Source organism: Peromyscus leucopus, chromosome 9 (genome assembly GCF_004664715.2).
Source record: "Peromyscus leucopus breed LL Stock chromosome 9, UCI_PerLeu_2.1, whole genome shotgun sequence".
Classification (NCBI taxonomy): Eukaryota; Metazoa; Chordata; class Mammalia; order Rodentia; family Cricetidae; genus Peromyscus; species Peromyscus leucopus.
Window position 1 is genome coordinate 94,952,165 of NC_051070.1, and position 13,677 is coordinate 94,965,841.

The 13,677-nt window shown below is 42.4% G+C and overlaps 1 protein-coding gene across 5 annotated transcripts in view; it reads left to right on the forward strand.

The window, feature by feature from the left end:
* The window catches only part of Thrb (thyroid hormone receptor beta), a 368,908-nt gene that overhangs the window by 288,792 nt on the left and 66,439 nt on the right, over positions 1-13,677 (forward strand). For all 5 annotated transcript variants that reach the window (XM_028875676.2, XM_028875677.2, XM_028875678.2 and 2 more), the window contains exon 4: positions 1,654-1,914. In XM_028875676.2, the coding sequence (XP_028731509.1) occupies positions 1,654-1,914 (261 nt within the window). The remainder of the gene's footprint in view (positions 1-1,653; positions 1,915-13,677) is intronic.

A 13,677-nucleotide genomic window follows, 5' to 3' on the forward strand; every position in this document is an offset into this window, starting at 1 on the left:
AGATCCCTACTCAGTGGTCATTTGCATTCTCCTGGATCAGAAATTTGAGTGTGCATGGGTCTGAAAACATGAGACTCAGAATGGGAACCATTACTTCCAAAAGTGACTTCTGACAGCTGATGCTTCCAGATCAACCATCCAGACTATCTTAGCTTAAGGTTCTGGTAGCTTCAGGAAGAGTACTCTAGAAACCGAAAGAATGCCTAACTCTTTTATTAAACAATTTGACAAATCTCCCATGCCAAGGCACAAGCCCAGATGGATTGGTCCTGGTAAGCACCAGGGATTCAACTGTGGCCTTTTGTTAACTTCAGCATAACAGAAAAGTCACCCAGAAAGGATGTGCCCAAGTGAAGAAACACTAGCCTGACATGTACAAGGCCCTGGGTTCAATCACCCAGCACTACCAAAAAGTTAGAATTTGAAAACTTCATTTATAAATTGTAGTATTCCTAATTCTGACATATAGTTGCTAAGAATTTCTGGAAACAGGTGACCAAGTATGTTGTACTTTGCACGTGTGAGTGTGTGTGTGTGACTGTGAGTGTTGTAGCTCACAGTTGTGTAGTTTTGCCATCAGAGTCGAAAATAGTAAGAATGGCAGCTTATCAGCATGTAAGTGTCAGTGTGTGGTATGTATGAGTGTGAGTGTATGATGTGTGTGAATGTGAGTGTGGTGTGTGTGCAGTGTGTGTGTGTGAATGTGTGGTATAAGTGTATGTGTAGTATGTATGTGATGTGTGAGTGTGTGTTCTTATTATTTTTGTCCTCTACTTTATCTTCCTATATAGTAAAGACATTGAATAAGGTGAAAATTGTCAGTAGAGAAGATGCTTCTCAGTAAGAAATTCATTATATTATTCTATTTTTGCCCATTCTAGAGAACAGGCCTGCAAACGCCATAGACCGAACTCAAAAACAATAAAATATTAGCTTTCTGGTACCCAACCTGAGAGATCCTGGCTCATCCTTCTGTCTTTGGCATACAGAGGAAGCATGACTTTTATGTGATTTCATGGCCCATTTGGGGCTCCATTGAACTCAGAACTTCCATGTGAATGATCTGGATCTAGGCTTGGGGGCTGTTGCTGCTCCATGCTGTGTTTTGTTGATGGTGGCTCTTTCCTGTTCCCTTAGTTTGCCATCAGAGTCGAAAATAGTAAGAATGGCAGCTTATCAGTCTCAGTGTGGCCACTTGAGTGTGCCCAATGTCCCTCAGGTCAGTCTGTGATAAAAGCCAAGTCAAACGAGGCTACATCCCGGATGTGCTATATCCTAAGGGTCCGACCTAAGGTCATGGCCAGCCCTGACTCTTAAGACCTCAAATGGTCATCTAAGCAGTGATATAAACCAGTATCAGCTTGCTCTTGGGCTGCTTCTCTAGTGGTGAGACTAGTAGAGCCTTGCTGTGGAGAAGCTCAGGAAACGGGGAGGGGGTAATTGTGTTGGTTACTCCAACAGGCCATCCAGCTTCGGTGGCTCTGTGCCCAGCGCTAACAGCCTCGGCATGTCCTGACATCATAGTGGAGGTGCATGTGAACAGTGTCAGCCCAAAAGGACGGAGCAGCAACTGGCTTCCAAGACACACAACCTCAGCAAAACCTTGACAATACCTACAGTCTGTTATCTCACGTTTTCACTCCCTCCCACCAGAAAATGGCCTTCCAGCCTGGGACAAACAGAAGCCCCGTCCAGAGCGAGGACAGGACTGGAAGCTCGTAGGAATGTCCGAAGCCTGCCTGCACAGGAAGAGCCATGTGGAGAGGCGCGGTGCACTGAAGGATGAGCAAGCATCCCCACACCTCATCCAGGCCACTTGGACAAGTTCTATATTCCATCTGGATCCTGACGATGTGAACGATCAGAGCGTCTCAAGTGCCCAGACCTTCCAGACCGAAGAGAAGAAATGTAAAGGTAACCCACTTCCTACTAGACCATTACCACACGTTTGCATCTCTCCCAGGGTGGTGCTCCTCCTCCATTTCTTCACCTGCCTAGTGTCAGTGTGTTTCCCTGGCTGATCCTCCATGTTGTCTTCATCCTCTAATTTTCTTTTAAGCATAAATAAACAAGCAGGATCCTAAGGCAAGCACTTCATGCCATACCCCAACACTGGAGGAGAGATCCCTTTTATTTATTTAAGGAGCAAATGTGTTGTTAATTTGATCTTTAATTCTACTTCTATCTGAGTGGAAACAGACATTGCTGCTTTCGTAACTACTTGTTTTGTGGTGTGTTTCTGAGTGTGTGCGTGTGCATATGTTTCTTATCCCAGCTGCACCAGTAGCTAACGGGATTTCGATGCCTGCCTTTAACCTACATAGACAGTTCATGCTTGACAGGGAGATTTTAACATGTCTTGTGGTCACTAAATCCTGCGTCATGGTCATGGAGAGAAGATTAGGGTGTTAGACAGTTGTCACCTCATGAAGGAGGAGATAGTCACCTCAAGAGGGGAAGCAAACCCAGCCAAAGCTGCCCAGGTTCCTGATCACATAAGACTTAGCTGCTGTCACCTCAGGCCACCCCACCTGACAGATGTCTTCCATGCTGATCGCGTTATGGTCTTAGGGTTGCCCAAAATCTTTGCTTCTTAAAGCAGCCTGTGTCTGTAAGTGTCCAAGTTCTTGTAACTACCCATTCGTTTCCAGTTGAGAGCCTAAAAGCTAAAAAGATCATGATTGGCCTTTTGGTTTTTACTTGTGGTAAAGTTTAAATTGTCTGTTTGAAAATTGAAAATCTCACGATCAAATAACAATGTATCACATATGGATACATAATAAAGGATGAGCCATGAAGAAGCATACCACTGCCCTGTCTTGAACATAAGCCACAGTTACACTTATCACTCATGAATAAGAACCCAGGTCTTCCTGACTTTCTGGAAACACTTCAGAACCTCCATAACTTCCAGTTTACTCAGAAAGATCCAATTTCTGAGGTGGATGTTTTCCTTTGAAATGCATTATCCAAAGATCGCATCCTCAGCTCTGACTGGAGCACAGGCAGGAACACCATGTTCCTTTTGAGAGGTGATACTTGAACTTCTGTGTTGATTATTAGAAGTTTAAAGGGTTTTTTTTAATGCTTTAAATTGAAATAGAATTACACTACCTCCCCCTCCTTCTCCTCCTCCTACTTCCTCCCAGGCACATCTCCCATGTGCCCCACCCTACTCTCAACTTGATGGCTCCTTTTTCTTTGATTGTTATTGTGACATACATACATATGTATGGTGTATGTGTATGCACAAATACATAACTACAACCTGCTGGCTCTGTTTTGTTGTTTGCAGACCTATTGTTTCAGGACTGACCGCTCTGCACTGCACAACCAATTGGGAGAGGCTAGTTCTCTCTCTGGAATCATTTGTTGCCTGTAGTTCTTTGTCCAGGGGTGGGACCCTGTGAAATTTCCACCTTCCATCTTAATATGCCCATTGGTCTAGCCACTATTACAGTCTTGTTTATGCAGCCATTTCTAGGAGAGACTTTGAAATTTTGAAAAGGGTATTTAGAAAAATGGCAAAATAAGATTTTTTTTCAAAGAAGTGGGGATGTAAAACAGGTGAGTCTCCACGTGTGAGTGGGTGTGTACATGCATCTTTACTTGAACTACAACTTAGATTTACAAGCAGATTGTATCTTCAGATTTTATAGTTTGCAGGAAAACCTTGTCTGTCTTTGATTTATAGTGAAATGCCAACATCCTCATGATTTAAGAACATAGTGAACTGAATTTGACTCCTTCACAACTGGGACCCAAACACATTCCTTCCCAGAGTGCTGTCCCTATTATGAGGAATTTTGTTCTTAGATATGTAGAGTTCTAAACATTAAACTTTCAGTTTGTTGAAATACCTTGAAAGTAAAAGGGAGTGGGAGTTCCAGCACACAGGATGCTGAGGCAGAAGGATAGCAAGTCTGGGGCTAAATATGAGACACCTTCAAAAAAGAAAAGATAAACAGACAAGTTACAGTCTTTGGGTATAAGACTCCACAGAAAAATGGCTGCACAACATTTTGAGATTGACACATTTGGACTAGGATACCAGCCTTCCCACTGTATGTTTAGAGCAAACTTATATAAATGTTAGGTTGATAAAACCTACCTAATATAATGTACTTAAACATTCAGCACAGTACCGGACTTGCAGTGCACTTTAAATAGCAGCTACCATTTTTCCGGTGATGATTATTATTGGCTGTACATCCTAAGTCACATAAATTCCTTGAATAGCCCAGCAAGGAATGGAGCTGGGAGAGTTGATCAGGTGAGGGTGGGTAGGTGGGTTGTTTTATGAAGCTCAGATCTGCTTCCAGCTCTTCCTAAATCATCCAAGTGCATGTCCGTTATTCTGGTAGTGAAAGGAAAACAAGGGAGGCAAACTTTGTGAGGTTTCCAGAGATACCACCAAGGCTCACTTTGACCTGGGCATAAAACAGTGTCCTGATTCAGCATGGAAATGACACCCAAGTGGCCTGAGTCACAAAGCCCAAGAATCTACTGAAGTAAATTTCCCTCACATCTTAGCACACTGACGAGTGAGGCCTACATTCCCTTGGGAGTTGGTTCTTCTCCGTTGGCTCCATTGATCCGCTGTGTCTATAAAGTCCATAAAGAAAGTGTTGTCTGAGGGCCGTTTGTACTGGGCATTTACTTCCTGGCTGGCCACCACCCTGAAAACGGTTGACGTCCTGGCCTACTCTTATCTGCATTTATTTTCTAGTGTTTGTACAGGGCCTACTGTGTCCAGGACATTACGCTTGATGTCTAAGCATGAAGAAAGAGCATTTGAGCCAAAGGGACATTCGATTAGCCTCCCTCCAAGCACCCCAGAAGTAACTGATAAGAACCAAATGACCTTGAACCATATACAAATTTAACTTGTGGTTCAGCAATTCAAAACACTAAATTGGCTGCTTGAGGCTGCACAACAAGCCCGTCCCCAAATCGGTAATCTCCCAAAGCTAGACCAGAATACTTTCACGCGTGGTTTGTGGGCTGCGAACTGATCATTGTCACTCTCTGCTGATGCAAGATGAGAAATGGAGAACCAGCTTCAGAAACCTTCACAGCACCTTATCATCACCCACAATCCAGATGCCTCATCAATGGCTGCCACACCCTGAGCCAGACACAGACCAGTTTGGTACTGTCAGACTTGCCTGATCAGTCACATGTGGCCAGAACTGTGCCAAAGTCTTAAGCATGAAAAGGAATGCATTGGTCTGATGGGTGGGGTTACTTCATACCCTTACTTCAAATCATTTGAGAATCGTTGACTGATATGTGTAATCCTCTCAAATGCATTTTGTTTGAAGCTTATTTAGGGTTCCTAGCTCATATTTTAAGCAGCGCATATGAGAACTTTACTAGCTGCATTCATGCTAAGTGCCCTGGCGGGTGACACCAGCTCCAGAGCCCCTCACTTTCTGTGTCAGGAACTATACCACCTCCTCCTTTCCTTCCCAGAACCCATGTTGACTTATCCTGGGCTCAAAATGTGCACCCCAGAGAGTGGTACTAATAGGAGTTCCAGCAGATGTTAGAAATGAGAGTCTGAGCTGGGTGTGGTGATTCGCTGTGAAACCCCAGCACTCCAAATGCAGCGCTAAAGAAGGAGGAGGACAGTGAGCTGGAGGCCAGCTTGGACCACATAGTGAGACTTTTACTAAAAGAAGGACTAGAAGAAAAGAGAAAGAAGAATGTGAGGTCCCAGCTGGACCTTTGAGTTGGAGAGCCTAGAGATGGAATGGATCCTAGAATCTGTGTTTCAACTGTCCCTTCTAGTAACCCTTTAGACCAGTGTCCCCAAGCCTTTGAGAGACTCATAAGGACTCAGGGCAGGAAAGAGCCTGCCATCTAGTGGGCACTCAGGAATATGCCTATCCCTCCATTCCTAGGAGCCAGCTGGCAATTCCATCTTGGGGACATTTTGGGCCTCACAATATGCTCACACATTTCCCTGGTTAACATTCCATTGGGTGATAGATCCCTTCTGGAAAGCCCCTACTTCAAGATTGGAACTCTAATCCCCTCTGAAATTATCCCAAGACTTCTCCCCTCTGCCCACCCAAGCTCCCTAAACTTCTGTTGGGAACCACAGAGTTGAGCAAGCCCAGAAGGTTGGTCACAGATAAAGAGGTGATTCATTGAAGCTAGACCTCAGTAGTCCACTGAACCCATAAAGTGGGCCTCCACAGTAGCCAGGAACTTTCTAGAAGGATGCATAGGGGCTGTTGGGATGACAGTCTGGGCTGAGCCACCTCCCTGGGCACTTTTGAGAGAACAGCAGCAATCTAATAATGCCACTTAAATTTCTCTGTAAATCTGTACCATGCATGATGCTAAAACAGATGAATCTCAAATTTTGAGGAAGGAGAGAAGAGTCAGAAAAATTTTAATGCATCATTTTCTTTCCTTCTAAATGCTCTATATGATTTTTCAAGGGAAAAGATGAAAATTTCAGTAAGTTGTAAAATTATAATTTTTAAAAATAAATTTTTCCATTTACCAAGGACAAACACTATTACAATTTTCCTCACATTTCAGTCCTTTCTTTTCTATCTACTTTTTTATAGACTTGGGTCATCTAAAGCACATCATTTGTAACCAGCTTTTAATGCTTAGCAATAGATCATCAGCATTTTCCCTTGACATTAAAATATTCTACTGAATACTGACATTTATTGGCAATAGATTATTCTTTCTTGTAACTAAAATATCATTTATTAAACCATCCCCCAAAGCTCTGACAATTTAAAGTAATTTTTAAATAATAAAATTTAAATAATGCCTTACTTCAGTGAAGGGGAAGACTATTAACCCATGGACCTCATAAAAAAACAGGTGACTCGGATTGACAGTAACACTTTAGAAGATATACAGCTCTCATTCACCAAGATAACAAAGTGCCCTGAAGTTGGAGACATAAGCAAGTCACTGTGTGCTTTGCAATCCTTCACGGTAGGGGTTCACCCTTTCAGCAGTCCACACTATCTTTGTCCATAAGTTAAACACCAGGACATCATCAAGTGAACTATACTGAGAAGGTAAGGGAGTACACAGTTGGAACCCTCCCATGGGTCCCGCCTGCTCCAGCTGTCTCTATTCTCCACTGTGCCCTAATCACCATGATCACAGCACTCAGTCCCACCGAACAGAACAGTGATTCATACACGTTAGGCCAGTCGAGGAGCGTTAGTGCTCACCATGATCATAAGGGCTCACCACCAGTTTTTGGCATGCACTAGACAGCTGTGTGTTTTCTTACTTCAAAGTAAGGAGACAAACTCTGTAAATAAGTAAGTAGGGGCAGATAGAAGTAGAAAAGAAGGGCAAGGTACCAACTAGCATGGAAGGAAGTAAAAATAAACTAGAAATGGTAATGTAGAAAGAAGAAAAACATTAGACAGTCAAGGTTCATCCAACTTCACTCCTCATTTAGATGCAGCACGGAATCATAGATGGACCACTGTGGGCTTTCCAAGGTCAGCATGGCTGTGTCTGTAATATGGAGAGAGGCAGATCTGATCACTCTGTCCCTCTTAAAAAACCCTGCCCCTCAGAAACACTTGCACAAGGGTCTGAATGGTCGACTCTTTGCACTTTGCTCCTGTGGCTGACAAATTGGAAATAATCTAAATCTTTCCATTCATAAGTGCATGTTCAAATAAATCAGAATATATCTAAGACATCTATTAGAAAAATGAAAAGTGTATTTTGGAAGTGTGGTTTAGGGATACTTAATAAAGCAAGCATGTATTAACAATATGACCCTACTTGCCAGGCAGTGGTGGTGCATGCCTTTAATCCCAGCACTTGGGAGGCAAAGCCAGGCGGATCTCTGTGAGTTTGAGGCCAGCCTGGTCTATGGTGTGAGATCCAGGACAGGCACCAAAACTACACAGAGAAGCCCTGTCCTCGAAAAACAAACAAACAAACAAAAATTTAAAAGCAATATGACCCCACTTACGGCTTTGAAAACCTGCATAGTTGAACTAATAATATGCATAGGGACCAGTTCCCAGTTGCACAGCAAATTTATTTCTGGAGCTACCTTGGGGGAAGAAAAAGCATGCAGGAACAGTGGTACCAATCTTAATTCTACATACAAGTATGTTCACAGACCTTTCCAACAGTATATCAATGAATGTCTTATGTAGCGTCTACATACAAGTATGCTCACAGATCTTTCCAATAGTGTGTCAATGAATATCTTCTATGACATCCTAGTAGCAAGAGTCTATGTTTTTGAATCAGATGTCATAAGTTGACCTCTTGCTTTCTAACTCACAAGCTCAGAGTGAATCACTGAGCCTCTCTGATCCTCAGAATAAGAAAATGTGATTGAATGACCTTTCAAATTTCTATATAGATAAAGGAAAATATGAGTAAAGCCCTCAATATAATTTCTAGAATTTAGTGGAGATTGAATAAATTGTTACTGTTCTCAGGATATAAATACTCTTCTATGGGTCTTTCTGGTTTCTGTGACATTTCTGACCTCAAGTCACCCTGCTGAACATGAGGAACTGAACTGAAGGTAAATGACTGAAGGACAACAGAGTGTCACATCAGGGGTAGATCAAGGACACAGTGGTTGACAGAGTTCATGGTGCAATCAAAATATTTTTGCAAGGCTTTTAAAATTTTAAAACCTTTCATGAAAAATCACCAAATATATGAAGTTAGATGAGTTGGGATCTGATTCAGACATTCTGGTTGCAAGTGCCAGGTCTCTCTGAGATTACCCTGTTCCAGGATCCTACGCAAAGAACTTGGCACAGTGGGACACTCACATTACATCAGGCACAGGGGGTCCCACCCACCATGATGGAGACAGTGAGTTCCCATGCCCACCATGATGGAGACAGTGAGTTCCCATGTGCACCTGATTGTACAGCCTGGGCATTTATTCCTGCTTCTGCCACTTGCCACCTATTAAGTTTGAGCAAGGCACTTGCCTTTCTGATCTCCATTTTATTATCTGAAAAAATGGAGAGTTTTTTGATAGAAATAAGCTCTTGGATGATGTTCCAGAGACAGATCAGTAGATGGAAGTTGTACTCCTCTGATGAGGCTTGGAAAGACCATGAGAAGTACTGTGGTTATTGAGAGTGCTAAACACTCATGGAAGAATAACTCCTGAGCCCACACTGAACTGAGCCAGTTCTGCTGTGAGTAGAAAGGAATAGGTACAGAAGCTGCATCCCCTGACACTTTCAACAGGTAGTTCTCAAAGTCAGGCACAAGTAAATGGTTAACTGTGACAAAGTGCTCTGAAGACACAGGCCATCTGCTATTTCTGACACAGATTGAAACTACAAAGATGTTGCAGTCAAATTTAGACAGATATGTGAATGGCATATTGATCCTGACTATAAAGACAGCCTGAGAATCCTCAGATTCCCTAGCACCCAGCCAATACTTGGAAATGTGGGACCAGCCAATCATGGATTGGTTCTTGACTCCGAAACTAACCACTTAGCATTGGATAAATAACTAATTCTCCCCAACAAAGAACATAGAGATTAACTGGTGACAAATAAAGGAAAAGGATCTACATTCCACTGTTAGTTTTTCAATCTTGAAATCGTATTTCCACTTGTGAAGAAAATGGGGCTGAATGTGTTAAATCAGCACAGGCCAAAAGAACCCATCCTGTGATCACCATGAAGATACAGTGCCCAGTCGAAACTGATTGAAAAATTGTGTCTCATTCCATCTCCTTCAGTAGTTATATTTCCCTTGGGATCCTTCTCCCCAATGACCCAAAAACCTTCAGGTCCTCAAGACCCCATTTTCAGTTCCCTCAAAAGTTTCCGAAAGCGTTGTGTACTCCATAATAAACTCCCTCCCTGAAGGTGGGGCCAGCTGCTTCTGGATAGACCTTTGGGGTCTGAGTATCCCAGAGATGTAGAGGTCACATACCAAAGGTAGTGTCACAAATGGTGACTGGCCTTGTCTTCAGGATGGTCCTTCACTCCAGTGACTATACTGTGACTGGTTCTGATGGTGAGCTGTATTTAACACAATACTCTTTCAGATTCAGATGAATTTAGCCTACTTGACACAGTCTGTTCAGGGTACCAGAAACCTAGAACGAGATGACCTTGGAAATCAGATGAGAGTCAGAAAGCCCCATGACCCAAGGCCATTCTTCGTGGCATTGACTTGTACAGGATTATGAGCTTTGGAGAAGCCATATCCCTGTGACATCTGTCAGTATTAACTTATACAAGGAGATTGACTTTATTAAACATTACTGCCTCTTGAAATGCAGGACCAGGCTGAAAACAGGGCTGTCTAACTCATATCTCTGTTATGAAGCCACTTGGCATTTGAGCTAGAATATTGTATGGGGGCAGTGGTTTATTTGCGTAGATGGCAATATTCTATGAATGGCAGGTTTCACCCCCAATTCCTCATAGTTGTCTCACGATATGCAGCTCTAAAGGCCATAACTACTTTAATTCAGACCTTAGAACTAATGAAATGATACTTACTGAGCTCTTTGTTTGACTAGCTTTGCAAAGAACTCCTTATAATAAGCCTCAGATATAAAAGTAAAGGTCAAAATCCATGTAAGTAGGATCCACTGCCCTTTAGGAAAGGAAAAATACATGTTAATCTTTTGCAGCACTTTCAACCAGATAGGTTTCTATGGAGACAGGTATCTGATATGGATTCATCCCACTTAATAGCCATGAGAAGTCTTAGGGCGCAATGCTTTCCTCTTGTCCCTGAGGCTCAGAGACATGATACCTAACCCTAGCTTCCTTTGAAAGGACCCTTCTTACCTGTGTCATCATTTTACTTTTTTCCTCCAGAAAAGGACTGGGGAAATCCGAAGGCTTTACAGTTGGTCACAATCAGTCAAAATCTCACCACCAGAAGCTGAGAGAGTCACACACTAAGCCGACCCATTGTTTTCTCCAACTAATCACAGCCTTTCGTTTTCCCTTATTGTTATATTGGGTACACGTTGTATATACTACTGTTATGTTGGGTATACATTGTATATACACTGCCAGCTTTGGGAGTTGGTTTCCTCTGTCTTTCAGGGCAGTGACACTTTTCAAGCTATGCAGGCTGATTCCTGTGCACCTTTCCCTCAATTTGTCCTTTAAGTTGCATGATTTCTGGAGAACCTGGAGTTGCTTTTGGTATCTTCTTTTAAAGGAACCTTGGGCTAACCCATATACCTCTTACCTACACAGTTAGTGTTCTGCCTCACTTTATCTGTGGTGTGTGGCTGAGAGGGTATTATTTGCATTTTACCTAGCATTATTATTTCACAGAACTACTGACAGTAAGTTACAAAAACCAGCCCTCTTAACTAAACACTTCAGAATTACTCCTAAAACAATGGGGCTTCTCTTAGATGATCATGACATAATTATCAGGATCAGGAAACTCGATGCTAGTGCAGCAAACTACTTTCTAAAGGACATGCTTTATTCAAATGTCACACTCTGTCCTTTTTCCCACTCGATGAAGGGACATATGACTGAGCTGGAGAGAGGACCTGCCAATGTAGAGCTTAAAAGGCTGCCGCCACCACTTGTTCTTCATTCCAGTCTTGCTTTCTGGCCCAGGACACGGGGTTATGTGCTTCATTTAGTAGTTGTGGGTCACTGCGCTCTCTCTACAACTTCATTAAAGTATCACTGACAAATAAAAATTGAATATATTTGTAGTATAGAGTTGTTGCTTTAATATCTGTCTACATCGATATTATTTAAATTAAACTTGTTAGTACAGGTGTCACCTTACATCTTCATAATTTGCTGTGGTCAGAACATTTAATATCCAATCATTCAATAACTTTTAAGGGAAGGCCCCATTGTGGTGAACTATATGGATCACATCATGCTGTGAAATGAATGGATCCCTGAGCTTCTTCCTCCTGACTGAAATTTGACCTTTATCCAGCGTCTGTCCATCCCCTAGGCCTCCTGTGGATGACTTCTAGGCACCACCATTCCTTTGGTGTTTTTAGGTTCCACATCTAAGTGAGATCATGCAATTTGTTGTTCCATACCTGGCTTATTGCAATAAGCATGGTGTCCCACAGGCTCAGGTCAGTCTGCTTAAACCTGGAACAGATCCAAAGTCCTTCTCTTGTCTGCCCTTCTGAGTATTGGTATTTTTTAAGATATGTGAGCTTATTCTTCTGTATTACCCTGAATTTAGGATTCACTGGTGTTTCCTTAGCAGAAGTACTAAAAAGTCACAGCATCATTTAATATGTGAGTCAGAGAATATCCATGCTCCAGCCCCATGTCTTCATATCCTCATGTGAGGCAGCCCATGCCTTCATTAGGAACTGGTTCCTTATCTCTGTATGCTCAGTGGACGTGAGTTTTGTAAAAGTCCTCTTTTTCAAGCATCCACTCAATGCTCTAAGGGTGAGTGCCTCGAAATATTGGAGACTAGGAGGGTCCAGCCCCTCGATAGTCCTCTCCCAGGGTCAGGAAAGAATCTATAACCAACTGATAATTTAATCTTTGATGAAAAGAAATGAATCTATGTACATGAAACCCTTAGTCCATACACTTTATTATTCTGTCAGTTCTCTCTCTACACAGCTTCTATTCTGCTCTCGTGCCTAGCTCCTTTCTTGCCTGATTTCTCTCCACATTTATCTGCTGTCCCCTCTAAGTTCTATCTTAATTCCTTCATCTTAGTTCTGCTCCATCTAGGTTCTAATCCATCTAGTTCTTTCCCACCTTAGCTCCTCTTCCATCTCCTTCTTTCTCATCTTGTATCTTGTTCCTCTGGTACTCTCTTCTAGCCCTACGATTTAGTTCTTCCCACCTAGTTCGTTCCTCTCCAGTTCTTACCCATCTAGCTCTTCTGTTCTCTTCTCTGTCTCATCCTCAAGTTCTCTCTTCAAAATCCTCTTCTCTCTCTCCTCATACCTCTCAGTCTTCTTATTTTCTCAGTTATCTCTAAGTTTCTCAGGAATCCAGTTATTAAACCAAACAATAGCAATCCTCTGGCAGAGCAAGGTCACCAGGCTTAAATTCTTATAGGGGTCATAAAGGCAGGTAAAAATTTTCCTCAGGCAGTGACTACCAGGCTTTCTTTTACAACCCAAAGGGGGAGTGGTAAAGGAGGAGGTCAATAGAGAGCTAGTGATCAGTTAGTGTATCAAGAAGGGAATTTATGTGCTCAATCTACATTCCTAGAAGTGGTTAGGTAAGAAATTAGGAGTTTATTAGTAGAAGGAGGGTCTCACCCTAAACTGCACAAGAAATAAAGCTATCCTCCTGACCTAGTAGACAGGTGGCGTTCATTTTGCCTTGGATGCTTGACAGGTATTTTAGATAAATACACTGTTAGGAGTTCTTGGAAGCACGCATAGCATTACAAGAAAGTCACTGTAGGAACCAGCTAATATACATACAAAAGCTAAAATATCACCAAGACTTCTTAAACCATGGCTTAACCTTTGGAGAAGTCCTTGACTTTTCCAAGTAGTAGCTTTTGTGATAGTAGCTGTATTCCATTACATTTTCCTGCAGCTTGCAGCATCGAAACTAACAGTTGCCTGTTTCTCTGTCTGCTATGACACATTTGAAGCTAGTGTGTGTCAGATGAAACTCAGAGGAACTACTGGAGACCAGGTTCACATCCCAAGGGCTTTGCTGTGGGTCATCAAAAGGG